Raw genomic sequence first — 27,803 nt, forward strand, 5'->3', positions numbered from 1 at the left:
CCTCTGGGCAGCCTTCCTGCCTGCCCAGGAATGGGCTTCTGGAGTCTGGCTGCCTGGGAGGGAGTGGTGTCCGCCGAGGGCTCCCTTTGGCACTCCCTCCCAACTTTGCATGTCAGGCTGAGACCTTTGACCCGGGGGGGGCGGAGCCCAGGGTCAGCTGTGTGCAGCAGGAGGCTGCGAGCTATGCAGTACTATCTAATCAGCTGCCTGGACCAGATGCCCTGGAATGGTATACCCGCGGCTGTTTGAAAGCTGGACAAAGTCCGCCCCGCCCAGGTGGGGGTGGGGCAGCGGAGGCAGGGTCACCTCGGGCCTGGTGACTGTGTGGCTGACTTTCTGGACACCCCGGGGTCTGCCAGGCCCTGGCAACAGCCCAGGAGTGGACGCTCCCCTTAGACCCAGAGAGAGCCTGTGACTCATCCGCCATCAGCCGTGGGGTCGCTGGGCTGGAATGCGGGCTGTAAGCCCCTCCTGTTGGACACGTGGCTGTGCCTGGGGCTTATGGGGCTGGCCCCCACTCACCCTGGAGACAGGGCAAGCCCCAGAGACTTCCCTGCACACAGCCGCCTCTGTTGAGAACGGGCCCGGGTACATGTGGCCACGGAGACCACGGCTCTCCTGGGACATCAGCGACCTGTGGCAGCCACGCGCGGCCAGTGCTTTGGCGCCTGCGCAGTCAGGCCTGGCGGCCCCGGGCAACACCCATGAAGTTTCCCCTGCCCAGCCCCTCCTGCCTTCGCGTCTGCTCTCTGATTTTCTGGGGTGCCGTGTGTGTGTGTGTGTGTGTACTCATCTGGGAGTCAGGGCAAGTGTGGCACAGAGAGAAAGCGAGGAGAGAGACCCTTCCCATCCACTGGTCCACTCTTAAGGTGCCTGTGGTGGCCCCTCGCTGGGCAGGGACCTGATGGCCTGAGCCATCACAGCCGTGTCTGGGGTCTGCGCTGGCAGGGAGCCAGAGCCGGAGCCAGCTCTGGGTGTGGCACCAGGCGCTCTGATGTGGGCTGCGGCCTCTTCACCCGTTTTTAAACGGCTTTCTCAAGATAGGTCCTCACGGCGCACGCACCCGGGTGCACAGCCAGCAAAGCTGGACACGTGGCCCGGAGTCCGGCTGCCTCCAAGGCCCCTCCTGTGTTGGGGGGCGGGGGCCAGGCCTGGGCGGCCAGCTCTGGCTGGTGTGAGCGGCTGTCCTTGTCCTGGAAGGCCACGTTCCAAGGACAGGGGAGGGTGACGCAAGCCGCTGGCTGTCTCGATCCATGGCACGGGGCAGCTGTCTGATGGACTGTCACTCAGTGGTGCTCAGCACGGATCCACCGCCTGGCTGAGCCTGCAGACTGGCACCGGAGCCCCGTGTGTGAAAGCTGCTCCACCCCGGGTGGACCCCGGGTCCCGGGCCCCTCCCCGAGGCAGCTGTGCCGGGGCCCGCGGGGCCGCCTCACCGCCGGCTTCTCGCCCCCGCAGAATGTGCGCATCGACCCCAACAGCCTGTCTTTCAACATGTGGAAGGAGATCCCCGTCCCCTTCTACCTCTCCGTCTACTTCTTCGACGTGGTCAACCCCAACGAGATCCTGAATGGCGAGAAGCCGCAGGTGCGGGAGCGTGGGCCCTACGTGTACAGGTGAGGCTAGGGGCTGGCGGGGCTGGCGGGGCTGGCGGGGGGGAGTCTCCGAGTGGACCACCGTGGGGCTGCTGTGATGAGCCTTAGTGATTGTTCCAGGACCAAGCCAGGCATGGTGGGGTAGTGTCCGAGCAGCGAGGCGTGTCCGGCCTGCCTCGTTCTGTCACCTTGTCTGGGGTGGAGGCCGGGGGCCCAGCACCAGGAGGGGTCGGCTGTTGGTGGCATGTGGTGGCCAAATGCCAGGAATATGCCTTTGGTTCTGGCCTTGCCTTGTTCCTGCTGTGGCCCCGGGGAAGTGACTGCACCCCTCGGAGCCTCAGTTGGCCCATCTGTAGACTGGGCACAGTGACGACCCAGCAGCGGCTGCACCTGGTCGCCAAGACACCCGCATGAGACCAGGATGCAGCCCAGCTCGTTCGGGGCCGGCACGTGGGGCAGGTGCACTCCTCAGGTACCTGCCTCTTCCTCGGGGGCAGGGGTCTCCAGAGCCCTACACCGTCACATTTCTCAGGTAGAGGAGAGGGGACCAACCTGACCCCGGCCTGGCTGCTGCAGTGCCAGAGCCCGGGAGTCTTTGGCTGTGGCTGGTGGAGCCAGGCTCCCCGTGTGCGGGCGCCCACCCGGCTGGCTTTCCCGGGAAGGGCATGGGGAGACTGTTGGAGGTGCAGCCTGGGATGGGCCATGCAGCAGTTGAGCGGGGCTGCGGCTGAGGACCGTGGGGGCCGCGGCGGGAGCTTGCTCGAGAAGCAGGCCTTGTTGTCGCACCCATTTTGTGGATAGGAAAACAGAGGATCAGGCAGTAGGTGATGGAGACAGGCTCCAGCCCCAGCCCTCCGCTCCATGGCCTCTCTGGCAGGAGCGGGGACCCAGGAGGAGGCTGCTGTGGTGACCCTGGCTTGGCAAGGGAGACCGGGTGGGGGCGGGGCGGGGTCCTCCCTGGCGTCTGGTGGATGAGAGAGGAGGGTGGAGTGAGGCTGGGCGGCGGGCTCGGGCAGGTGGTCCGGCTCAGCTGGGGCGCCCTCGGGCTGAGATGCACGCGGAGCGCCCGTGCCGCCCCCGCGGTGACCGCCGGCTGCCCCGCAGGGAGTTCCGGCACAAGAAGAACATCACCTTCAACGACAATGACACCGTGTCCTTTCTGGAGCACCGCAGCTTCCAGTTCCAGCCCGACAAGTCCCAGGGCTCCGAGAGCGACTACATCGTCATTCCCAACATCCTGGTCCTGGTGAGGCTGCGCCGCGGCCGTCCAGGGCCAGGGCGCCGTCTGTCTCTGGCCAAGTCACCGGGCTTTCCTCTGCCGTCTCCAGAGGTGGCACCTCGTGGAGGCCTGGGGGCGGGGCCAGGGCTGCATCCCTACCATGTGTGGGGGCCCTGAGACCACCCCAGCTGCGCTGATCGGCCAGGCGCGCTCACAGCCGGGCTCTAGTAGAGCAAAGGGAGGTGCCCGGGGGCCAGGGTGAAGCTTCCGGAATCTTCTTCCTGTGGAGTCACACAGGATGCACTTAACTGCCCCAACAATGGGCCGTGACATGTCACCTACCGGCGATGCCCAGCACAGGCTGCGAGCTCACGGTTTGGGTGGGGGTTGGTCACGTGGGCACACCTGCCTGCCACGTGCCCGAGGCCCAGGCACCTGCAGGGAAGCAGAGAACGGGGTGCCCCCCACAGTCTGGGCTTGGACAGCGGGTCTCCTGGGGCTGGGGGGGGGACAAGCACATTACATCTCGCGTCTGCTTCCCCGGAGCGCGCATTAGAAACCAAGTCGCAGGGGCTCGGCCCGAGCTCACTGCACCCGTGTCTTGGCTTTTGGATGAGGGGCCTGTGGGACAAAAAACCAAGAACCAGGCAGTGTCCCCAGAGGAAGTAGACGCCAGCAGATGAGTGCCGCCGATGCCCGGGAAAAATCAGGGAGGGGAGAGGGGAAACCTGCACAGACAGGCCACGTGTGGGCTCACGTCACCACCAGGGCCAGGCCTCGCTGGCTTCAGGTGAGGTTCATCCAGGGACAGCAGGTGCTCCATTCTCTGTGGGCCTGTGCCTTGCTTTCCCCCCCGGGTCACGGCCAGCAGAGGGGACCTCCACCCCCGCCCCCAGCTTCCTGGTAGCTCATTGGCTAAGTTGGACTACAGGCACATCCCTGGACCAATCATTGTAGTTGGGGGGAGGGGTGGGAGGCTAAGGCAGGTTTATGATTGGCCAAGGCTGAGCCATATGCCTGCCTCTGGAACTGGGCTTGGAGTTCACGGGGGCCACAGTGGGAGGGATTCTCATGAGCACTTGTGGTCCTGGCTCCGTGGGCTCAGAGAAGGTTCTGCAGGCCTGTCCCCTCCGTGGGCCCTTTGCCAGGAGGCCCGGTCGCGGGTAGGGGCAGATGGGCCTCCAGTGTGTGACCTGGCCGTCTCTGCAGGCTGCGTCGTTCATGATGGAGCACAGGCCCATGAGCCTGAAGCTGATCATGACCCTGGCATTCAGCACGCTTGGGCAGCGCGCCTTCATGAACCGCACGGTTGGCGAGATCATGTGGGGCTACGAGGACCCGCTCATGAACCTCATCAACAAGTACTTCCCCGGCGTCTTCCCCTTCAAGGACAAGTTCGGCCTGTTTGCCGAGGTGAGTGCCCAGGGAGAAGCCTGTGTCCCGTCCCCAGCTTGCCTTGGAGCTGGGTCCGGGCCGGAGAACCTGGCTCCATCGGGCTGTGGCAGACTCAGGCATGGGCTGGCTTCTGCAGTTGGAAACTAGGGATGGATTCGGGTTCCGTGTGATCCGGGCTGAGATGGGTTAGCTGGGAAAACTCAGAGTGGGAGGGGAGGCAGATCCCAAACGCGGCCCCCGGCCTGGCTCTGAGCTGCCTATTTGTTATCGACTTGAGCCCCGGCAACCTGCTGAGGTCCGGGAATGGACAGGTAGGGTCCGACCCCTCGCTTGACCCCTGACTGTGGCTCAGCCTTTTTTTTTTTTTTAAATAAAGATTTATTTATTTGAAAGGTGGTGTTAGAGAGAGAGAGAGAGAGAGAGAGAGAGGTCAGCCGTCTGCTCCTGAGCCCGCCGCAGGCCCCTTGGGGGCAGCCCCTGCAGGCTCAGGTGTGGGCTGGCAGGACCCAGGCTGGCAGGTGCGTTGACAAGCCAGCTGGGGTATCAGCGGATGTTCTGAAGATCCCTCCCCCAACTCTTTCAAATAAATAAGTAAATCTTAAAAACCAAACGCCCACAGGGCATCTGTGTTTGAGTGCCCCGAGTCCAGTGTGGGTGGCCGGGGGCTCTCAGCTCCAGGTGGGCACTCAGGGGCCGGCGGTGCCTCCCGCAGCGGCAGAGCCTGAGCGTCCACTGCAAGGGGGCTCAGCTGGCTGGGGGGCGGGTCTGGGAGGGGAGGGGCCCGAGAGTCCCCTGTGGCCCCCCCCCCCCCGTGCTGACCCCACGCACCGGGGGTGTGGGTCCTTGTGCTGGGGCGGGGACGCAGCTGTAGCTGGCCAGCCCCGGGCCCCGGCCGACAGCCACCGCTCCCTGCTGTGCCCGCAGATGAACGACTCCGACTCGGGCGTCTTCACGGTGTTCACCGGGGTCAAGGACTTCAGCAGGATCCACCTGGTGGACAAGTGGAACGGGCTCAGCAAGGTGAGGGCGCTGGGCGGGTCGGCACCGGGGGAGGGGCCGGGACCCCACCCCCGCCTGCCCCAGGCCTGCAGGGAGCTCAGCTCCGTCTTCCTCCGATTCTTCGTTTATGAAAATGTTTTCCGAGCACTGAGCTGAAAACAGGAAGACATGCCCATTGGCCAGGAAAACAGTGGGGGCGCACTGACCCTGGGACCTGCCTTCTCGACCCGGCGCCCAGAGTCCGGTAGGGAGCGGGGTGGTCTTGTCGCTGCGTGGCCGTGGCTGCGGGCGGCACTTCCCCTCCTCGGCGAGCGGCTGTTTCAGCAGGAAGCTGCATAGATCCTGACGGCAGAGGGGCCGAGGGGCAGGTGCTCCTGCCAAGTCCGGGGCTCGCAGCCGCCGCCACCGGTGTTGGGAGCACCCCTGCTGCCGCCCCCAGCACCGCCAGTCGCTTGTCCGTCATCCAGAGGTGTTGGTCGCCTGCGAGGAGGCGGGCAATAGGCCCATTTTACAGGTGGAGCAGTTGAGTCCCTAGCAGAGCTGTGCATTGCAGGCCGCCTCAGCCGGTGCTCTGTCTGTCTGTCGGTGTGCACCGGCACAGGGACTTGAGCATAGGGGCCCAAGGGCATGGCCGAGGCCACGGCGCTGAGCCCCCGTCCCAACGTCCCTCCTAGGTGAACTTCTGGCACTCCGACCAGTGCAACATGATCAACGGCACCTCCGGCCAGATGTGGGCGCCGTTCATGACGCCCGAGTCCTCGCTGGAGTTCTACAGCCCCGAGGCCTGCCGGTACTGGCTCCTTCCCTGCCGCCTGCCGCCTGCCACCCCGCTCCCGTGGCTGCTTTGGGGGTGCCCCGGGAGCCGTTTCAACTCACTAGCCCTTGGCGCCATCTTGAATTCTCTCTGCTGCACCTTGAAGGGCCAGCCCCAGTGTCTGATGCTTTTGCCCGGCCCCCGGAGGTGGGGGACAGGAAATGGTTGAGGTCTTGGGGCCGTGAGGGGAAGGCAGGGGCTGGCGTCCTGGTGCCTGGCTGGCCTGCCTGGCTGGTCACTGTAGTGAGCACTTGGATGCTGGGACACCCCCGGCCCTGCAGCCCTGGGGGCCCCCTGCCCAGTGTCCCCGGCTGCAGGGCAGGAACAGACGGTGGCCCCAGGGACGTCCTGTGGGGACGCAGGCAGTGAACAGAGCGAGTCGCAGCAGGCCAAGATCTGCTCTGTGCAAAACAGGATTCTAGAGAGCAGCTTCACCAGACACCAGCCCCCTGCGGCACCACGCCCCTCTGCCCCCGCCTGGCGGTCTTTCTCCCGGGCCCTCAGAGGCAGGGAGGGAGCCCTGTGTCCACGTCACCCGGTGGAGGCCCTGGGCGGTGCAGGTGCTGTGTAGGTCACACGGGCGCCAGTCACAAGAAACGAGCGAGACTGGTTTGAGCAACGTGTTTGGTTTGAACCTAGTATGTGGAAAATAGCATCCCTTCAGAGAGCACTGTAGGGTGTTTTGAAGCGTTAGAAACCTGGAATGCAGGCTGGCGCCTCGGCTCACTAGGCTAATCCTCCGCCTTGCAGTGCCGGCACACCGGGTTCTAGTCCTGGTTGGGGCACCGGTCCTGTCCTGGTTGCCCCTCTTCCAGGCCAGCTCTCTGCTGTGGCCAGGGAGTGCAGTGGAGGATGGCCCAAGTCCTTGGGCCCTGCCACCCCATGGGAGACCAGGAGAAGCACCTGGCTCCTGCCATCGGATCAGCGCTGTGCGCCGGCCACAGCGCGCCTACCGCGGTGGCCATTGGAGGGTGAACCAACGGCAAAAGGAAGACCTTTCTCTCTGTCTCTCTCTCACCATCCACTCTGCCTGTCAAAAATAAAATAAAATAAAATAAAATAAAAAAACCAAAAAAAAAAAAAAAAAAAGAAAAAAGAAACCTGGAATGCATTCCAGACTCAACAGCACGTCTCAGTTTGGACTCGCCCCATGCCAGGGGCCACCTGGGATGCGTGGCAGCCGGGCACAGACTGGCCGAGAGTCCATGCTGGCACACAGAGGTGCTGTGACAGAGGCCAGAGGCAGGTGCACCCGGGGGGTGCGGGAGCCACAGCTAACTAAGACCCGGCTGATGTGGGAGGCCGTTGGGGGAGACCCTTCCGGACAGAGGGCAGCAGGTGGGCAGGAGCGTGTTTGAGGAGTCATCAGGAGGGCTGTGGGGTGCAGAGCGGCGAGGAGGGCGTGGGGTGTGGGCAGCCCATGGCATCCGTGGGGGACAGGCTCCAGGACCCCCACAAACCCGAGTCCTGTCTGAAGCGGGGCACTGTTTGCCCAGGGGTTGCCCACGCCTCCCGTGGACTTCCTGTCACCTCTGGATTGTGAGTGACCCCGGCACGGCGTGGGGGCGGCACTGGTGGTGGTGCTGCGTTGTATGGGGGACTGGCAAGAGGAGCAGGTGTCCCCATGCTTGGCGTGGACCCTGTTTGTCCCCAGTGTTTGTTGTCTGCGTCCTCTGTCTGCCTGGGGAAGGGAGGGCCCCGGTGGGGGGCAGAGCTGGGGCGGGGGCCTGGCAAGGAGGCCCCGCCGTTACTCAGGCCCAGGTGCGGGTGCTGCTCCGGGGTCACCTGGGTCACCTCAGCCCGCCTGTCCCCACAGGTCCATGAAGCTCGTCTATCAGAAGCCAGGGGTGTTCGGGGGCATCCCCACCTATCGCTTCGTGGCCCCCAAAACCTTATTCGCCAACGGCTCCGTGTACCCACCCAACGAGGGCTTCTGCCCGTGCCTGGACTCCGGGATCCAGAACGTGAGCACCTGCAGGTTTGGTACGTGTCATGCGGACCGAGGGCGAGGGCGGCAGCCGGGCAGGGCCGTGCTATCTGCCCCACGCTGGCCTCTGTCCCCCGATAATCGATAATCCCATTAGCTGGAGATAAGGAGGGCAGCAGGTGCTCCGTGGAGGAGAAACGCTGTCAGCCTTGCCTGCTGCCTGATAAATCCCCGTCTTGGGGGATGATCTCACGGGTCCATGGTCACAAGTCCGCCCGGCTCTCTGCTGAGACCAAGGTCGCGAGGACGCGTCCTGCGGGTCCCGAGGCTGCCCGTGTACCCAGGCTCCTGGCCCCTGCCTGCGCTGCCGGTGCCGTCCATGCCCGTGGGGTCCCCCTGTCCCTTCCCTGCCCCGTCTTCCCGTTTGAGGACCTCAGGGACCACGGTGAATGGTTAGGGACGCACTTCCTGTCCTCAGAGGCATGGGGGTTAGGACAGGGGTGAGTCTGGACTGTCACTGACTGCCCCCCGCTGTGGTTTGTGACTTGGGGTGCAGGACGCCCTGCACCTTGTTCTGATGCCAGGAAGCGGGCACAGCTGCCACTGTGCCCTAAAATCCTGCCGTGAGCAGGTGTGGCGGCCAGGCTGGGTGTAGTGACGTTGGCGACTGCTGCCGGCTGTCCCCTGGCGTCCCACGGTGCCCTGGCCGCCCTTGCTCAGCCGGACACTGGGTGTCTGCTCCATTCCCTTGTCCGACAGGCGCAGCCTGGTGGGCTCCACTCCAGCTCAGCCCTGAGTCCTTCCTGTCCCCGCCCCCGGCCCTGCGTGCCTGGTGCAGTGGAAGTTGGCTAAAATGACATTGGACGGAGAGGCACTGGCCGCGTATCTTGGCCAGCACGGTGGACCCTGTGCCGTGTTGGAGACCACTGCTCCCCATGGCAGCCCCGGGGATGGCTCGGCGGCTGCTCAGCACGGCGCCTGGGGCCGGCCTCTGCCCTGCGGTGACGCCCGAGTCCTCACCGCGGCCTTGGCCTGGGCTCCCGCCACTCGCCGAGCTGCATCCTGACGCCTTCTCCCTGTTTCTAGAACGTGTCAAGGTCAATCCCACCTCAAGGCCTTTGCGTCAGCCGTCCCCCCGACTTGGAGAACTCTTCCCCTACATGTCCACGTGGGTCAGTCCTTTGCCTTCTCTTGGTCTGTCCAAATGCCACCTCCTCCCAGAGGCCTGCTCTGATTTCCTGTTCAGGAACGGCAGCGACCCCGCCCCCACCATCCACTTTCCATCACTTCTTTCCGGGCCCATTTTACTTTATGCATTGTCTGCCTCCTGCACAGACCATGACTGCTGTGGGCGGGGGCCCCGGCTGTACCCACAGCCGGGTGTGGTGCACGCCCAGCCTGGGGGCTGCTCTCGCCATCCTGGGCTGCCTGAGTGCATGGGAGGGCTTGGCTGAGGTCACACACTGGGCCTGGCTGGGTCTTGCCCTCTGGGGACCTCTGTTCTCGGGCCGCTCTCCCTGCTGGAGGAGGTGAGCCCGGTCCGGCCTGTGGCTGCCATGGGGGAGGGAGCGGCTGCAGGTAGCACACAACAGGGCACCCTAGGGGCTTGCGCTGGGCCTGGGAGACACCCACTGTCCAGCTTTGCACTGCCTTCTGTTTCTCTCTCTCTTCCCTGGTGACCACAGGAGCTCCTGCCCAGGAGCTGGTGGGCGGGGATCCGCCACGGGTGTGTCACCGCCGCCTCTGTGGCCGGTGGCAAACGCCAGGCCCCACTCCATTCAGGCCCCAAAGGGCTCCTCCTAGTTTGTGTGGTTAGGAACTCCGGTGCAGACCCCAGTTTTCAGCAGGAATCCTGCTGCTCCCTGTCCTGTACAGAGACCTCCGTGGGCGGGGCTGGCTCAGGGCAGGGGCAGTGTGAGAAGCCCCAAAGCGGGAAGGAATGCCCCCCCGCCCCCGAGGCCTGGGATGAGCTGGTGGGCTCCACGCTGCCCTCTGTAAGCACGGCCAACAGAAGCATCGCACACGTGCCGGAGAATTGGAAAATGTTTAATTAGATAAAGTTCTTTTTTCAATTTATTCTTATTTATTTGAAAGGCAGAGAGAGAGAGAGAGAGAGAGAGCTCTTCCATTTGCTGGTTCACTCCCCAAACGCCTGGGCCAGGCTGAAGCCAGGAGCCTGGAATCGTATCCAGATCTCCACTCGGGTGCAGGGGCCCAGGCACTTGAGCCATCACCTGCTGCCTCCAGAGGGCGCGGTGGCAGGGAACCAGGCAGTGGATGTGGGATGCACACGTCCTGAGGGCGGCTTACACAGCAGTGCCAGCCCCGGGCTTGTCTGCCTGCCTGCCTTCCTCCCTGCCTTCCTCCCTTCCTTCCTCTCTCTTTCTTTCATTTGAAAGGCAGAGTTAAGGAGAGAGAGAGAAACAAAGGTCTTCCATCCTCTGGTTCACCCCCCAAAATGGCTGCAATGGCCAGGGCTGGGTCAGGCCTAAGCCAGGAGCCAGGAGCTTCCTCCGGGTCTCCCCCATGGGTGCAGGGCCCCAAGCCCTTGGGCCCATCATCCACTGCTTTCCCAGGTGCATTAGCAGGGAGCGGGATCAGAAGTGGAGCAGCCGCGGCCTGACCTGCGCCCACATGGGATGCTGGCGTGGCAGGTGGAGGTTTAACCTTCTGTGCTGCAATGCTGCCCCCTCCCCAGGTTTTTCTTTTAAAAGGAGGTACACAGACACTCAGAGAAGCACTCGAACACACCCAGGTCACTGGGGTCCTGGGTTCCCCCACAGCCCCTCCGGTCTCGCTCCTGGCTGCTGGCCAGTGGCTTCCGGTCTGCGTGCGAATGGTGTCTGCACGTCCTCCGCTTGTCTGCAGTGGGCACAATCCGCACCGGGCGCTGCGTGGCTGGAATGCATCCCCTGCCTCGCGGTGCCGCGCCCTCGCCCCGTCCCTCGTCCCCAGCCCGGCTCGGAACATGCTGGCACGCGCCGGTCGGCCCTCCGCATCTGCATTTCTGTGGTGTTTCGTCCGAAGCCAGACGATGCCCACACGTTTGCCTTTGGGGCTTTGGCAGTGTCCCTTGGACACTAAGACGTCCCTTGGTGGCCTCCACGTGCCTGGCAGGGCCCCTCAATCATCAGCCAGTACTCCTGGGCAATCACATCTGCTTAGATTGCGCCATAAAGCGATAAATTAATTATGCTTATTGCCCGGGTGGGTCTCCGGTGTTTGGCAATCAGGAGGAAGAAACACGCAGGCCGTGCGAGACCCACGGGCTCCCGCCCTGCCCAGTTGCTGCAGCGGCTCTGGGTTCCCCGGGCAGGAGGCGGGGCTGCCTTTCCTGGGGTCCTCGCGTCTGTGCTGGGGGGAGGATGGGAGGCAGGACTTTGTCCCTGGGGTGCTAGGTAGGGCCTCGGAGGGGCCTGGGCAGTGGTGGCGGGCGGCGGCGGCCAGGGCTTCCTTTCTACTTCCTGCTGGCTCCGGGCAGAGGTCTCGGTGGGTTCCAAGAGGGCTGGGAGGCCGGCCTCGCGCTCCCGGGTCTGTCTCTGTGGCAGAGGGCAGGCCTCATGGTCAGAGCCGTGCACGGGGGCCGCGTCTGCCTGGAGCTTACCACCCTCTGGAGTTTCTAGGGCTTCCTTTCTGTTTTCCCATTTAATTTGCAAGGCAGAGAGAGAGACCTTGCCTCTACCGGCTCATCCCCAAAATACCCACAACACTGAGGGCCAAGCTGGCCACTGCTGGGAGCTGGGAACCCCGTCCAGGCCGCCCACGTGGTCGGCAGGAAGCAGAGTGGGGGCTTGAACCCGCTCTGATGTAGGATGTGGGCGTCTGGTGGTGTCTCGCCGGCCCCTCCCACCGGAGGTTTCCATCCTAGTTCTCTATGGCCGTGTGTGCCGGGCCCACGCCGTAGCCCAGTTCTCTGTCTGTGGCCGTGTGTGCCGCGCCCACGCCGTAGCCCAGTTCTCTGTGACCATATGTGCCAGGCCCACGCCGTAGCCCAGTTCTCTGTGGCCGTGTGTGCCGGGCCCACGCCGTAGCCCAGTTCTCTGTCTCTGGCCGTGTGTGCCGGGCCCACGCCGTAGGCTGCAGCTTGCAGCGTGGCGTCGGAGGCCCAGGAAGCTGCTAGGAGGAAGCCGACTCTGAGGCGGGGGCGGCGGGCGCGCAGCGCTGGCGCAGGTGGGGTGAGGCAGGAGTCGGACGGCCGTGAAGTCCCCACTTTCATTTCAAAGCAAGGCCCGGCTTTGCTGAGAAGGGAGAATGTGGAGTGCAAGGCTGAGACCGGGCGTGAGCAGGGGCGGGGCGGGGCGGGGCGGGGCGGGCGGGGCGGGGCTGAGCCCCGGGGCGTGAGCAGGGGCGGGGCGGGCGGGGCGGAGACCCCCCAGGTGTGTTTTCCCATTTGTGTGACTTGCATGAGACAGAGAGCAACCTCTGACGTTTGAAATTGCTTTGTTTATTTGAGAGAGAGAGCGAGAGAGCGAGAGAGCGAGAGAGCGAGAGAGAGAGAGAGAGAGAGAGAGAAGGAGCTCGCATCCACTGGCTCATTCACCAAACGCCTGCAGTGCCTGGGGGGCCGCAGCTGGGAGCTGGGAACTCGGGAGGGGGGGCAGCCATCACCTGCTGCTCCCCGGACGCGCGTTAGCCGGGCGCCGGGAGCCAGAGCTGGTGTCCCCGCCTCACCGTCTCCCGTGGCACTGGGGCGTTTGCAGTGCTGTGCAGCCATCACCTGTGTTCCCGTGAGCCTTCGCCCCCCACCTCCGCCCTGTCCATGCGTGGGTCTCTCCTGCCGCTCCGCGGGCTCGTCGATGGCCCGCGGCGCATCGGGCTGAGCGGGAGGGGGCGTTTGCCAGGTCTGCTTGGTGGCTGCCGAGGTCCGCCATGGCGGCTGGGTGTCGCCGTCTCACCTGGGGGTGGAGGGCCTCCGTCAGCCCCTGTTCATGCACACCGGCGTCGTCCTGCACGCTGGCTGCTGAGGGAGAGAGCGGAGTGGGCGAGTCTGCTCCCCTCCCGGGGACGGCAGGGACACCTGGCCGCAGGTGCGCACACCTGAGCTCTCTGAGGGGTGCCTGGCCGCAGGTGCGCACACCTGAGCTCTCTGAGGGGTGCCTGGCCGCAGGTGCGCACACCTGAGCTCTCTGAGGGGTGCCTGGCCGCAGGTGCGCACACCTGAGCTCTCTGAGGGGTGCCTGGCCGCAGGTGCGCACACCTGAGCTCTCTGAGGGGTGCCTGGCCGCAGGTGCGCACACCTGAGCTCTCTGAGGGGTGCCTGGCCGCAGGTGCGCACACCTGAGCTCTCTGAGGGGTGCCTGGCCACAGGTGCGCACACCTGAGCTCTCCCAGGGACGCTGGGTCTCCCCAGGGGCTTCAGAAGAGTCTGGCTGCCTGGCGTGGCACTCAAGGCAGCCCCCCCCCCACACTGGAGTCCCCACCAGCCTCATCTGAGGCCTCCCTCCTTCACATACCCAGTGCCCCACACGCACCTGCACCTCCCCAGCTCCCTGGCTCGCCCCTGCCGTGCGTCCACCTGGATGGCCAGTCCCTGTCTCCTCCTGGATTTGATAGCTCCCACTCTGGCTCAGGGTGTGGCTCTGCTCTGTCCCGTGCCCAGGCCCTGTCTGGTCATTGTTGCAGGCGTGCTGTCTCCCGCCATCTCTACGCCCCTTGCGCCTGGCTCAGGGCTGGCACAATGCCTGCGCACCCTCCTCTGACGCCCCCCCTCTGCCCTCGCCTCCCAGGTGCACCCCTGTTTCTCTCCCACCCTCACTTCTACAATGCTGACCCGGTCCTGGCAGAAGCCGTGCTCGGCCTCCACCCCAACGAAGAAGAACACTCTTTGTTCCTGGACATCCACCCGGTGAGCCCGGGCCCCCAAGGGCGGGCAGTGGGGAGGCTGTTCCTGTGCCCACCCAGGCCTTCCTGCCCCAGATCTAGGGCCGGTGCAGGGCGGGGTGCCGGTCGGTGCAGGGCAGGGTGCTGGTGCAGGGCGGGGTGCCGGTGCAGGGTGGCGGTGCCAGTGAGCTGGCTGTCTTTGGCTCTGATATGGAGCTATCAGAGATCCCCACTTTACCCCAACTCCATAGTTCAAGTATTTGATTATCCCTCTCTAAGGGTCTATAAAAGGACTGTAAGACAGTAAATTAATTAGGAATTATCAGCCTGGTGTGTCTCCTGCAAATTAGCCGGAGCAGGCCCTCGGGCTGTGTCAGGGCACCATAAAGATCTCCAGATAGCAGCGGGAGGGAGCATCCCGCAGAGAAGTCAGCTCTGGGGAACCTGTCCCCGTGCAGCTGTGTGTGCAGGCGGGGCCCGTGGCCCTGCTGCCGGCCGGCTGTGCCGCTCTCCTGGGCCCTCCGTGGTCTCTGCCACGGATTCAGACGCTCCCTGGGTTTCTGTTCCTGGGCTCATTTTTCAAATGGGACACTCTGGGTGGTGCCCGTTAGCTCGTGTCCAGCGCCCCCCTCACCCCTGCACGTCCTGGGGGAGGACGCGTGGACGCCCATGCCGGAGCGGGAGCGGCTCCAGGCCCAGCAGAGCAGCCCTGGTGCTGCCCCTCTGCCTCGCCTCCCCGTGCCCCCGCCCCAGCCCCGTAACCGCCGTCCCCTCCCTGCCCCTGTGGGTGGTGTGTTTTTATTTTTACCTGATGAGGAGATTTATTTGAAAAGCAGAGTGACAGAGGGGGTGGGGCGGAGAGAGATCATTTATCTGCTGCTTCACTCCCCAGACACCTGCTACAGCTGTGGCCGGGCCAGGCCAGAGCCGGGAGCCTGGAGCTCCGTCCAGTCTCCTCCATGGCCGGGCCAGAGCCGGGAGCCTGGAGCTCCGTCCGGTCTCCTCCGTGGCCGGGCCAGAGCCGGGAGCCTGGAGCTCCGTCCGGTCTCCCCCGTGGCCGGGCCAGAGCCGGGAGCCTGGAGCTCCGTCCGGTCTCCCCCGTGGCCGGGCCAGAGCCGGGAGCCTGGAGCTCCGTCCGGTCTCCCCCGTGGCCGGGCCAGAGCCGGGAGCCTGGAGCTCCGTCCGGTCTCCTCCGTGGCCGGGCCAGAGCCGGGAGCCTGGAGCTCCATCCGGTCTCCCCCGTGGCCGGGCCAGAGCCGGGAGCCTGGAGCTCCGTCCGGTCTCCCCCGTGGCAGGGCCAGAGCCGGGAGCCTGGAGCTCCGTCCAGTCCCCTCCATGGCCGGGCCAGAGCTGGGAGCCTGGAGCTCCGTCCGGTCTCCCCCATGGCCGGGCCAGAGCCGGGAGCCTGGAGCTCCGTCCGGTCCCCTCCGTGGCCGGGCCAGAGCCGGGAGCCTGGAGCTCCGTCCGGTTTCCCCCGTGGGTGGTTGAGCCACCACTGCTGCCTCCCAGGGCTGCATCTGCAGGGAGCAGGACTCGAACCCAGGCTCTGCAGTGTGGGCTGTGGGCGGCGCAGGCGGGGATCAGCCTGTGTGGCAAACGCCCAGCCGGCCCCCTGTTCCTGAACGAGCTTTGAGTGGGCGCCCGGAGGTCGCGTCTGCCCCCTGGCGACCAGTGTGGCGCTCAGTCCGAGTGCGTGCGTGTGTGACCGCACACCCTTCACCCCACACAGTCACTGGCATCCCTTCTGTTTAGGGTGGGGCCGGGAGGAGGGGCTGGGCTGTCCCTGGGGCCGAGGGTGGCCGCGTCCTCACCACCTGATCGCCGCAGGTCACCGGGATCCCCATGAACTGCTCCGTGAAGCTGCAGCTGAGCCTCTACATGAAAGCCATCAGGGGCATCGGGTGAGTGGGCCAGGCTGCACCTGCCGGGGCGCAGGGCGGCTGTGGGGAGGGCACGGGCCCCGCGCACCCTGTCCTCCCCGGGGGGCCTGAGGCCCGGCTGCACCCTGACTCCCCTCCCCAGAGTCCCCGTCTTCCTTCTGCACCCTGCCCCGAACGAGCCAGGGTCTTCCATCCACGGCAGAGTCGGGCAGAGCCGAGGGCTTGGGGGCAGCGGAAGGTGGCAGGCGGCCACGTGTGCACGCTCCCTCTGAGGGTGGGGCTCGTTACAGAGCCGGACAGAATCGCAGGGAGAGGCGGCGAGATCACTCCCGGGAGCTGCAACGGCCAGGGCTGGGCCAGGCCAAAGCCAGGAGCCAGGAGCTCCATCCGGGTCTCCCACTGCTCCTCGTCCCTCTGGGGGGCGTGTCCCACACGTGTGGTGTCCGTGGCACCGTGTTCTCCGGTGCGTCCTACCTGGGCGGTCTCCCGCTGTCTGGGTCTTTCTTGGTGGACGCCCGTCTGGGTGGTGTCCACTCACGAGCAGGGCTGCCCGTGTAGACACGCGAGGGGCGACCTCAGCAAGCCTGTGGAGACGCAGAGTTGACGGATGAGTGGTTGTGGGGGCAAAAAAGAAATGGGAACCTGGGAACCTGTGCTCTTTTTTTTTTTTTTTCAAATTGCTACTTATTTTCATTTTATTTGAGAGACACAGGGAAGAGAGACAAAGATCCTTCACTCACTGGTTCACTCCCCAAATACCGGCAACAGCTGGGCTTGGGCCAGGCTGGAGCCAGCAGCCGGGAACCCCATGGGGTCTCCCACGTGGCCAGCAGGGAGCGAGGACCCTGAGCCGCTACCTGCTGCCCCCAGGGCGTGGAGTAGCAGGGAGCCAGGATGGGAAGCGAAGCTGGAACTGGGACCCCGGCACCCTGGTGTGGGGGCTTTTATGAGGACCCCTGCCTGGACCCACTTTTCTGGGGTGTGCACCCAGGAATGGAGTCACCAGGCCGTAGGGGGGCCCCGAGCTTGGCGGGCCGAGGGCCTGCCCGGCCCATCCACAGGGCCTGTGTGTCTGCCTGCCCCGCACCCTGGCCAACACCTGTTACCACACCTCGCCTGGACGGGCGGGAGTGAGGCACAGAGCGTTTCTCTTGGGGCAGCGGCTGTGTTTCTTGGCCTGTTTGAAACAGTTTCATTTAAATACAGTTCCCCCGGGCTGCAGGCAGGGGAGTGAATTCAGGCGCCTCTGGGCTGCCCCAGGGCTGTCAGAGAGGCCCCGGGGTAGGAGCTGTGAGGCCGGCTTTGCCATCTGGAGGCTGCCCGGAAGTCAGCCCAGCAGCTGGATTGCCAACGTGGAGGCCCCCCGGGGGAGGGGAGGGTGCAGTGGCCACCAGCCCCACAGACTCCTGGGAATGGGGACCCAGTGGGGCGCACCTATCATGGCTTTTACAGTGGCCTGCGAATCTGGGCTCTGGGTTCCACCTGTCAGGTGCTGATCGGGTTCTTGACAAACTCTGCTCACTCGGCACACAGGGGCCGGTGGGCAGTCACCCATGGGCGATGCCCAGAACCCGGTGCCTACAGGGCGGTGGCCATGGTGGGGGTGGACATAGCGCAGCCACCCTGGGACTGGGCAGGGCTCAGCCTTCCTCTCCGCTCACTGGATAAAGGCGGCACTCAGTTTGCTTCCATTCTTTCTTATAGATCTGTTATTTATCTGAGAGGCAGGGGGAGAGGGAGAGGAGAGAGAGGGAGGGAGAGAGAAAGGGAGGGAGGGAGAGAGGCAGGGGGGAGGGAGAGAGAGGGAGGGAGGGAGGGTGAGAGGGAGAGAGGCAGAGAGAGGAAGAGGGAGGGAGAGGGAGGGAGGGAGAGGGAGAGGGAGGGAGAGAGAAAGGGAGGGAGGGAGAGAGGCAGGGGGGAGGGAGAGAGAGGGAGGGAGGGTGAGAGGGAGAGAGGCAGAGAGAGGAAGAGGGAGGGAGAGGGAGGGAGGGAGAGGGAGAGTGGGAGGGAGAGGGAGGGAGGGAGAGGGAGATCCGTCTTGCACCTGCTGCTCTCTCCAGCTGCCCCCAGCAGGCCAGCCTGAGCCAGGCTTGAGCCAGGAGCTAGAAGCTCCATCCAGGTCTCCCCATGGGGGGCAGGGGCTCGAGGACTTGGGCCGCCTTCCGCTGCCTCCCTAGGCTGTGTGCATCAGCAGGGAGCTGGGTCAGAAGCTCAGGGCAGCCGGGGATGGAGCTGGCGCTGCCGTATGGGAGGGGCAGCTTAGCCTGCGGCGCCGTGCGCCGGCCCAGGGCTGGGTTCTTGAGCCTGCTTCCGCAGCTTGTTCCGTGCCTGGTAATAAACCCACGGCTTCGCCCGGGCCAGCGTCGGGGGTCTGTCTGTCTCCTCCTGGCTGCGCGGTGTTCTGCTGTGTGTCGCCTGGCTACACCACGAGCTAGTGAATCGTTGCCCGTGGACTTGCAGGCTGCTCTGTCCAGGCAACACCGAGTGCCTCTGTGCCTCTGCTCAGGTGTGCGAGCCTCCCAGGGAGACAGCAGGTGCCATCGCCAGGTTGCCGGGGATGTCGGTGGATCTCGGGTGACCGTCGTGGCTGGCGCGGCGGGATGGAGGTTTGGGGTTATTCTAGGCCTTTTCCTTGAGAAGATGTCCAGTCAGTCTGGGGACAGCGGCTCCCGACGGTCCTGGTCTCTGCCTCTCCAGTCTTTCTGTTCCATTTTCCTAGCACATGGCTCCATCCTCAAGGTCACCTCTGGTCCAGATGGCTGTTGGAACTCCAGCCATTGCATCTGCATTCCAGGCATCAGAAACGGGCAGAGGGAAAAAGGGTTCACTTCTCCACTGTCGTATATAACATGTCCGCTAACGTCCGCACCGCCGGACCTTGGCCTCGGAGCCCCCTCCTGCTGCGAGGGAGGCTCGCAGAATCGCTCTGGGTCTTGAATAAAATTTGAGTTCTAATTCAAAAAAGGAATGAGTGGTATCAGTTAGGTCACTGGCAGTCCTCGCCTTATGGCAGATGTAAGGTCTTTTTTTTTTTTTTTAATTTTACTTTTCTGTTTATTTTGAAAGTTAGTGTTAGAGACAGAGAGAGAGCAAGCTTCCATCCACTGGTTCACCCCCCAGATGGCCACAGTGGCCAGCGCTGAGCCAGGCCAAAGCCGGGAGCCAGGAGCTTCCTCTGGGTCTCCCACGCGGGTGCAGGGGCCCAAGGACTTGGGCCATCTTCTACTGCTTTCCCAGGCCACAGCAGAGAGCTGGATCAGAAGTGGAGCAGCCGGGACTCGAACTGGCGCCCATGTGGGATGCCAGCACTGCAGGTGGTGGCTTAGCCAGTTATGCCACAGTGCTGGCCCCAGAGGTTTGGTTGGGTTTTAATTCTATTTATCTGAGACAGAAACATGGAGAGAGCGAGGGCCCATCGCTGGTTCAGTCCCCAGATGCCCGCAGTGGAGAGCCCAGAGCCAGGGCCACAGGAAGCGGAGTCGGGGTGGGGCGGGCATGGAATCGGGGATTCCCTCGTGGACGTGGGCATCCCACGTCAACGCTGGGCCAAGGCCCTGGATTTCCGGTTTGAACGGAGGGCGGTCCTGGGGTTGGGCCCCACGACCCAGCGCTGCCCTGAGCCCCAGGACGGCCGCTCACCTGCTCGCCTCGCTTCCCTGCAGGCAAACCGGGAAGATCGAGCCTGTGGTGCTGCCGCTGATGTGGTTTGGGGAGGTAAGGCCCGGTGGGCATCGGGACAGGTGCGGGTGAGGGACGCAGGCGCTGGCCGGGAGTGCCCCAGCCAGGTGAGCGCTGGCCGGACTGGCCTCCGGGCGCCAGCCTTGCACTGGCCCCTTCTTCCCTCCTCCCTGGCCACTGACTCCCTGTTTTGTGATGTGTTCAGTTTAGCTTATTTCTCCGCGTCTTAACGCGGGGGTGGGGGGCTGACTGGCCAGGTCAGCCAGCCTGCAAAAGTCAAGCTCACTCTGCCCCAGCCAGGTCTAAGCCAGTTGAAGAAGGCGGGGCTCTGCGCCAGTCAGTCATTCTGGGCCCCAGGCCCCGCCCACATGTAGCCACACCCCCTCCTGTTCATTGGGTGAGGAAAGAGCTGTAGCTGGCGTGGGTGGCACTTAAAGTCCAGGCCCACCTCCCATTGGCCAGAATCTGATCACATGGCCCTTCCCACCTGAAAGGCCTTCTGGGAAATGTAGTCCGCCCTGGAGGGAGCAGAGGCCTCCTGCACGCCTCAGCCTGCTCCGCAGGGCCGTGGCGGGAGGCCTTGCGCTGGGTGAGGCAGGTCTCGTGGGGGCCGCAGCTGCTGGCCCCACGCTCCCTTTTGTCCTGCCCCCCAGAGCGGGGCCATGGAGGGCGAGACGCTCAGCACGTTCTACACCCAGCTGGTGCTGCTACCCAACGTGCTGCAGTACGCACAGTACGTCCTCCTGGCGCTGGGCTGCGTCCTGCTGCTCGCCCCTGTTGTCTACCAAGTCCGCAGCCAGGTAGGTGGCGGCCAGAGCGGCCCGGCGGCCCGCCGGGGGCACGGGCTCCGAGGCGGGGCTCAGTCCTGTGCTAGCTTCTGGCGCGCTGCCCCTTGCATCTCTCGCTTCCTGCCGCCACCGCTCTGCCTGTCCTGGGGGCAGGGGCCGCGGGAGGGGGGCTGGCACCTGCAGGACGCCGGGCTGCGAGAGGTGCAGGCATCCCGCTGGATGAGGGCCCTGTCGGGCGGTGTGGTCAAGGGGACAGGTGGACGCCAAGTAAAGGGACAGGCGAGGTCGTCTCCCTGGGGGGAAGGGGACAGCTGCGAGCCGAGGACGAGGTGCACCGGGCCACGCGCTGGTTCACAGTCCAGGCTTTCTCACGGCCGCGGTGCGTTTACACAGGTGAGACGAATCATCCCAGGTTCATTCCGCCCGAGTATCCAGGGCGCCATTCCCACCTGGGAGCAGTGCGGAAGAAACGTCTTCCCTTTTTTCACTTTAAGTCTTTGAGACCTGCAGCGCCATGTTCAAGGGCGCGGGGGACCAGCACAGAGCCCCAGGAAAAGCATCTCGGAAGAGGCACAATTCAAGCTCTGATGTGAACGCTACGACAGGAAAACAATGCCCCAGGTGGCAGGGACAGCCAGTGCAAAGGCCCCCGGGCAGGGATGGCCAGGCTGGCTTGGCGGGGAGTGAAGGTGCGGGAAGAAGCCCAAGGTGGAGTTCCTGCTGCTCTCAGACAAGGGCAGGTCCTCCCAGGCCCTGGGATGCAGGGTGAGACGCCTGGGACCGACTCCCAGAGTGACAGGAGCCGCAGAGCCTTGTCCAGGACCGGCTGCTGTATGGTGAACTGGCCCTCGGTTCCGAGGGCTGGAGACGGGCCGGGAGAGAACTTGCTTTTCTGTTGTTTGTTTTTAAAGATTTTTTTATTTATTTGGAAGGCAGAGTTAGAGGCAGAGAGAGAGAGAGAGAGAGAGAGGTCTTCCATCCGCTGGTTCACTCCCCAAATGGCCGCCATGGCCAGAGCTGGGCTGATTCGAAGCCAGGAGCTTCTTCCAGGTCTCCCAGGCAGCTGCAGGGGCCCAAGCACTTGGGCCATCTTCCTCTGCTTTCCCAGGTGCATTAGCAGGGAGCTGGATGGGAAGTGGAACAGCCAGGACAGCCGGGGCCCACATGGAATGCCGGCACTGCGGGCAGTGTCTTACCCTGCTGTGCCACAGCGCCGGCCCCGCAGGGCTTAAGGAAAGGCCCGGAGCTACGCCACAGCCTGGGGGTGGGGAGGGAGGGCCGCCAGCCCCAGGCCAGGAGTCCTGAGAGGCTGGGCTGTGGGGACCTGACACCACCCAGTGCCTCCTGCCCTCATGGGCGTGGGCAGCCTGCTTCCGTGCTCGCTTGCTCGATGTGGTGCGGCCGCCGCCCACTTCGCCCTCCGCCGTACACCTGCTTGCTGGCTCTGCTGAGACCAAGCGTTCCGGGCTCTCAGCCTGGCCGTAGGAACCAGACCCCGGCTTCTTCCCAGGCTGCCTGCTCTCACTGTGCTGGGGCCTCGAGGGTTTGTGCCCCTGCGCAGGGCGGGTTGAACCGGCCCTGTTGGGAGCTCTCTTCTGCGCGGTGGTGTGGCGATGTCCCCATGTGGCTCCTCCTCTTCCAGCAGGGGACACAGCAGGAAGGTGCTGGCCAGGGTCCCCTCCCCGGATGCCCACCGGGCCCCTGCCAGGCCCAGAGCCACCCTGGTCCCCCCAAGGGACAATGGTCCTGTGGCTCAGGCTCCTGTCTCTGCAGATTTCCCAGGGGCCCCGTGATTGGTCTGGGTCCCATGAGGTCTTTTTTATTTATTTTTTTTTTTTTGCTCAGCAGGCTTGCGTCCTTCTCGTTTTCTGTGCTTGCCCTGCTTTTTTTAGTTGCATGCCAGTTAACTCTCTGCCTTCAGCACCTCTCCAGAGAGCTTGTTTCTTCTCAAGCCATTTTTTAAGAAATCAAAAGTATTTTAACAGAAAACTCTGCCTCTTGTCCACTCCACCTGCTGCCCCGCTGCTTCTCTGCCGCCCAGTCCTGCGGCCTCGGCCAGCCCATGTGTGTCCGAGAGCCCGGCCCGGCCGCTGAGGGCTGTGGGAGCCCCGAGCCCGCACCCCGCCCTCCCCTCTGCCTTCCTCACGGCAAGACCGTGCTAACGCGAGAGTCTGCGGCAGCGGCCGCCCTAAACCAGCTTGGTTGTCTTCTAGGAGAAGTGCTATTTATTTTGGAGTAGTAGTAAAAAGGGCTCGAAGGATAAGGAGGCCGCTCAGGCCTACTCTGAATCCCTGATGACGCCAGACCCCAAGGGCACTGTGCTCCAAGAAGCAAGGCTGTAGGTGGGTACCAGGTAACGCCACGCCCCGCCGCCCTCCCGGCCACGCCCGCGGCTCCGGCCCTGCTCAGCCCCAGCTCGGCCTGGAGCCTCTGCCAACGGGGGACCCACACGGCCTGGTTTGCTGTCCCGGGTCCCATCGGGTGGTGGTTCCCGGGACCTCGGGGTTTGGAGGTAGAAGGGCCAGGAACCCCCTGTCGGAGAAACGTTGGTCGAAGTCCAGATTGATTGGCCGAGAACAAAGAATTTAGGCATCCATTGAGCACCGGCTGTATGCCCAGGACAGGGCCTGCCCATTGTGCTGCCAGACTGGGCACCAGCACGAACCCGGGCGTGAGCCACGGGCGGTGCCGGTCAGTCTGGATGTCAGGGGAGCGGGAGGCACGGTTAGCCCGAGAGCGCCCAGCACCGGCTCACTGCACGCATCCAGAAGCAGGCCCCCGTGGTGCCCGGCACCCCTGCCTGCGGGAGAAGCAGGCTCTGCCTTCGGGGTCCTGTGTCCCGAGCGGTGCCCTGCAGGCCTGAGGTCTGGGTGGCCGCGGCCGCAGGCCCTACAGTTTGAGGCCGGGCGGGGCTGCGCGGCGCCTCAGATGATAGCTGCTATTTTAGCCTCTGAGGACGGTGCCGCCCTGCCCTCCTGAGGCTGGGCCCACGTCCCGGGGAACCCAAGGCCAGGGCGTGAGGCCCGGCCCAGCCCAGCTCGGCTCGGCTCGCGGGGGTTCACGGGGGCTTCGGCCGCCTCTGCCTGGGCTGGCGCAGGGAGGTAGATCGGGGCGCTGCCTGTTTGCCAGGAGGTCCTGGGAGGAGCAGGGTGGGGCCCCAGCACCCCGGGGGGCGGGGCATTGAGTCGGGGGGCCCCCTTCCCCTCCTGTTCCCTAGGGGCTCCTGGGGGCCCCTCCTGTGCGGGGAGTTCCCTGGGGCGCCCTGCCTCCTTCCAGTCTCCACTGGCACCTGCTCCGTGTTCTCCCAGGCAGGCACGGGGTCCCCAGGCCGGGGTGGGGGGCAGGGAGCCGGGTCAGAGCCCCATGGCTGTGGCGCCCTGGACACAGGACCTCCTGCTGTCCCCACCTCCTCCCTGACAAAAGCAAAGCCAGGGTCTCTTCTTCCCAGTAGACGCCCGTTCCCGTCCCTGTGCCGAGAGGCCTGGCTGCCCTGCGTGTGCAGGAAGTGCGGCCTGGGGCCCTGAGCCCCTGCGGGGCAGGGGGGGCGTGCTCCACCCCGGCCCCCCGGGGAGGCCCTCACTCGCCCTGATCCTGGGCGTGGGCAGCGGACCCCCAGGATGCCTGCTTGTGGGGTTGGGGACGGCCTCGCTAGCTCAGACGGGGGTCTTGAGAGCACAGGCAGGGGCAGCTCCCGGGCAGCCAGCCCTCGTGCCGTGGACAGCCTGGACAGCGGCCCAGGGCGGCCCTTCAGGGGAGAGCCTGAACCTCTGGTGTCTCCATCTCTGTCCCTCTCAGTCCTGCTTCCTCAGTGACACAAAGGGGGAGGGGAGGAGCGCCGGCGCCTCGCCCCTGGCTCCTTGGGGTCTGGTCCCCGTGTCTGCCCCAGGAGCCCCCTCTCGCAGCCAGGGGCTCCTCCCGCCTGTGACTCCCTCATGTGGGGGCTCCCGTGCCCACTAGGCCTGACAGCCTCAGAGGCGACCGTGAGTAGGCAGGACCCCCAGGCTGTGCAGTGCTGGGGTTCCTGGCCCTGGGGGCAAGCAGGACCCCCGGGCTATGCCGTGCTGGGGGTTCCCGGCCCTAGGGGCTAGCAGGACCCCTGGGCTGTGCAGTGTTGGGTTCCCGGCCCCAGGGGCTAGCAGGACCCCCGGGCTGTGCCGTGCTGGGGTTCCCGGCCCCGGGGGCAAGCAGGACCCCCGGGCTGTGCAGTGCTGGGTTCCCGGCCCCGGGGGCTAGCAGGACCCCCCGGGCTGTGCAGTGTTGGGTTCCTGGTGGCCTCTGCCCTGGGGACGAGGCACTGTCATCACCTTCCTCCCCCAATCTTTCCACTCTTACACTAGATCAGTTGCGGCCTCTGTGTCTCCTCCCACCCAGGCCAGTCCACCGCCGACCTCCGGTCCCGTCTCCGGCCCTCGCAGTCCCTGCCCATCTCCCCAAGGCCCTTCCCCGCTTCCCCAGAGGCTCGGTAGCCAGGATTCGCTGTGTAGCACTTTGCCTACAGAGCCTGTGTGTGCGCATGCGTGAACTGGAGCCCGCGGGCATGTGTACGCATGCTTGAAGAGAGCATATGTGCGCATGTGTGGAGAGCACAGAGCCTGTGTGTGCGCATGCGTGAACCAGCCCGCGCGTCCAGGCTCGTGTCTGCGTGGGCCGCGCCTCCTGTCTCGTGCAGCTCCGTCCCCAGCTCCATGTCTGTGGCACGCAGTGGTCTTGTCTGGTTGTGCCGTGTTGGTCGTGGTGCACTCCCGGTTCTGCTTTGGGCCTCGGGTTACCCCTCAGGGGCTGGGGGCAGAGCCACGGGGAGGCTCGTGAGTCCGGAGCCCTGGCCACGGCCTCCCGGGCCCGTGGGTCCGCGTGGCCGGGTCGGGGCTGGGGCTGGGCCCGTGACCGGCTTCCGTTTCTCCGCAGGGTCGCCGGCAGAGCCTGGCCGCCGGCCCGGAGCAGCCCCCCGGCCCCCACACCCCGCTCCTCCAGGACTCGCCCTGCGGACCGCCCGCTGGCCCCACGGCCTGACCCCCGCCGCCACACCCCTGACTGCACACCTGCCCTTGCGCTGCAGGCACTCAGGGATGCACCTGTGGCTGGGGGCCCGGGGGAGGGGCAGCCATAGCACTGTTCTAGAACCTTCTCTCCGGGGGACCCCCACCCCCCAGGCCCCAGCCAGCTTGTGGTGGGCATTGTGTCCCGGCTGAGCCCGGCCCCGCCTCTCCCCAGTTGCCTCCCATCAGACCTGAGTCGGGCAGCCCACGTGGGAGGGGCCTGGCAATCCCCGGGGGTCCAGGTGGGCAGGGGGCGAGGGCTTAGTGCCAGACCCTGACAGAGCTGCCCCCATCCTCTGCCTGCCTGGGCCCCGGCGGAGGGTGTGGTGCCTGCGGCTCCCCGATCCTGCCCCCGGGCCTGCTCTCCAGCCTAAACTGATATCAGCCTGCACTGAGCCGGCCACTCCCCCGTGGCCCTGCCCAGCTGTCCCCACGGGGGCCAGGTGCCAAAGTGGAAGCAGGTGACCTCCTGGGGGGTGGGGTGGGGCGTCTGCCTGGGCCCTGGGACAGGGCCCTTTTCTACTGGAAGACAAATGAGTTTTAGCACCTTTTACAAATCTATTGCAGCAATAAACCTTTGTAGAAATTGAGCTGGAGTTGGCAGCCTGTGGTCTGGGGCTGGGATCCCCGGGACCCCCCACCCCACCCTGGGCGGGCTGCTCACCTGCCTCCCTGTTTGCGAAGTCCAGCCTTGTGCGTATCTCAGCTTCTGCCTCAGTGGAAGGGCAGTGCCATAATGGGGGTTCCCAGCCCCGGGGACAAGCAGGACCCCTGCCCGTGTGGACAAGCAGGAAGTTCCTTGGGGCCACTCCCAGGTGGCGAGAGGTGGCTGGGAGGAGGGGTGGGGCCCTCGGAACGTCTTCAGCCTGGGTTCAGGCGTCCAGCTCTGGACAGCAGGGCAGGGTTGTGCACCTGCTGGGACGCGCACGGAGCAGCTCGGCCGGGATTCAGCGTCCCTGCCCCCTGCACGGGACGTTTCCCTCTGCGTTCGTATCTGAAGCCTCTGAGCCACTCACCACTCGCCCTGCTGGGCTCTGGGGGCCCGGCCCGTGTAAGACGAGGCGCACGCGGGGGTTCACGTGGCTCCAGTGTGGCGTCGCCGTCTGCAAGGGCTGCTGGATGAAGGACCTGGGGCAGACTTCCATGCCCTTGGTCCTGGAGGCCACAGGTCCCCAATGGAGGGGCGGGGCCTCTGCTGGCTTCCTTGTAGCCTCCTGTCTGCTTCATGTGCGCGCACACACACACACACACGAGCTTTGTGGCACCTGGGGGTACTTTAAGCCGTCATGAGTAGGTAAGTGGAATTAAAAGAGAAGCTTTTGGGGGCCGGCGCTGTGGCGTTGCAGGTAAAGCCGCTGCCTGCAGCACCGGCATCCCATATGGGCGCTGGTTCGAGTCCTGGCTGCTCCTCTTCCGATCCAGCTCTCTGCTGTGGCCTGGGAAAGCAGTGGAAGATGGCCCAAGTGCTTGGGCCCCTGCACCCACATGGGAGACCCAGAGGAAGCTCCTGGCTTCGGATTGGCACAGCTTTGGCCATTGTGGCCATTTGGGGAGTGAACCAGCGGATGGAAGACCTCTCTCTCTCTCTCTCTCTCTCTCTCTCTCTCTCTCTCTGCCTCTCCTCTCTGTAACTCTTTCAAATAAATGAATAAATCTTTTTAAAAGAGAGAGACGCTTTTCTGGTGGTTTCCCACGTGCAGGCCCTTGCGTGTGGCGCGAATCCTCACTAGGTCAGGGCCTTCAGGAGCTCTGTGGCCTCCGTGTCCCCACCCTACCCTGGCGCCTGGGCCCCACCACACGGGTTCCAGGTGGGACTGCCACTCCGGGGCGGTGCAGGCGAGCGGTAGACCAGAGGGAGCCCTGCCGGGTGCCCGGGGCTCCACGCATCCTGTCTCAGGTTCACGGGCAGCAGCACCGATGTGTGGCGGGCCAGCCCACGCGGCACGGCCCTAAGAGGGACCCAGGCAGCAGGGTGTCCCCGCCCCAGCGCTGGCCACCAGCGGCGTGCATGATGGGGACAGAGGCCGCCACTTCAGTCTCTGCCCGCCTGCCTCACCCTTTTTGGCCAGGACCACCCGAAGGAGAGCCGTGTCGCGCTCCGACAAGAATAAAGCTGTGAAGGAGGGACAGTTCCCTCCCTCCCGGGGAGCGGCCACCGCTTGGTCTCCTCTGCTCTCAGAATGCAAGTCCTGGCGCCTCTCGGGAGTCTTCGTCCACTTAGCCATCGGCAAAGCCAAGACCAGGACTCCCTGCGTCCATGACGGCGTGGTGGTCACGTGGCATGGCAGGAAAGTCGCGTGGACACCAGCCTCTGGCGTGTCCCTGGGAAGGGGGGGTGGGGCTGGGCCCGTGGACAAGAAGCTCCCCCGAGCCCCAGGCCCATGGTCGTCCCCCTGACAGGTTGCACCCAGCGCCCCCATGAGGCTCAGGGTGGGAGCCGCCGTCAGGTCACTACGTAGAATGTTCTAGAATGTGCGAAGCCCTGGGTACCTGCTGGATCAGCCCCTCGGCTATCCTCGGCTCACTGGAGTGCTCACTCTTTGAGGAAACGCTGGCCGGAGGCTCACGGTGCGGCCCCTCCTCAAATGCCCTCACGGTTCCGCCCCTCTGTGGTCTCCCTCTGGGGCCGTTGCGGGATGGGATGAAGGGGAC

At 65.0% G+C, this 27,803-nt stretch overlaps 1 protein-coding gene across 2 annotated transcripts in view; it reads left to right on the forward strand.

Moving 5' to 3' along the window:
• Positions 1-25,221, forward strand: part of SCARB1 (scavenger receptor class B member 1) — a 50,545-nt gene extending 25,324 nt beyond the window's left edge. Inside the window, exons 2-13 of one of the 2 annotated variants that reach the window (XM_062182048.1) lie at positions 1,459-1,616; positions 2,700-2,841; positions 4,024-4,227; positions 5,134-5,229; positions 5,883-5,998; positions 7,839-8,005; positions 13,676-13,794; positions 15,597-15,670; positions 19,312-19,363; positions 19,981-20,127; positions 22,329-22,457; positions 25,021-25,109. In XM_062182048.1, coding sequence (XP_062038032.1) covers positions 1,459-1,616; positions 2,700-2,841; positions 4,024-4,227; positions 5,134-5,229; positions 5,883-5,998; positions 7,839-8,005; positions 13,676-13,794; positions 15,597-15,670; positions 19,312-19,363; positions 19,981-20,127; positions 22,329-22,457 — 1,404 coding nt within the window. In that variant the 3' untranslated portion in view covers positions 25,021-25,109. Of the gene's footprint in view, positions 1-1,458; positions 1,617-2,699; positions 2,842-4,023; positions 4,228-5,133; positions 5,230-5,882; positions 5,999-7,838; positions 8,006-13,675; positions 13,795-15,596; positions 15,671-19,311; positions 19,364-19,980; positions 20,128-22,328; positions 22,458-25,020 lie in introns of both variants that reach the window. The other variant, XM_062182049.1, reaches the window with a different exon arrangement.
• The last annotated feature ends 2,582 nt before the right edge of the window (positions 25,222-27,803 follow it).

This window comes from Lepus europaeus, chromosome 23, assembly GCF_033115175.1.
Source record: "Lepus europaeus isolate LE1 chromosome 23, mLepTim1.pri, whole genome shotgun sequence".
NCBI lineage: Eukaryota > Metazoa > Chordata > Mammalia > Lagomorpha > Leporidae > Lepus > Lepus europaeus.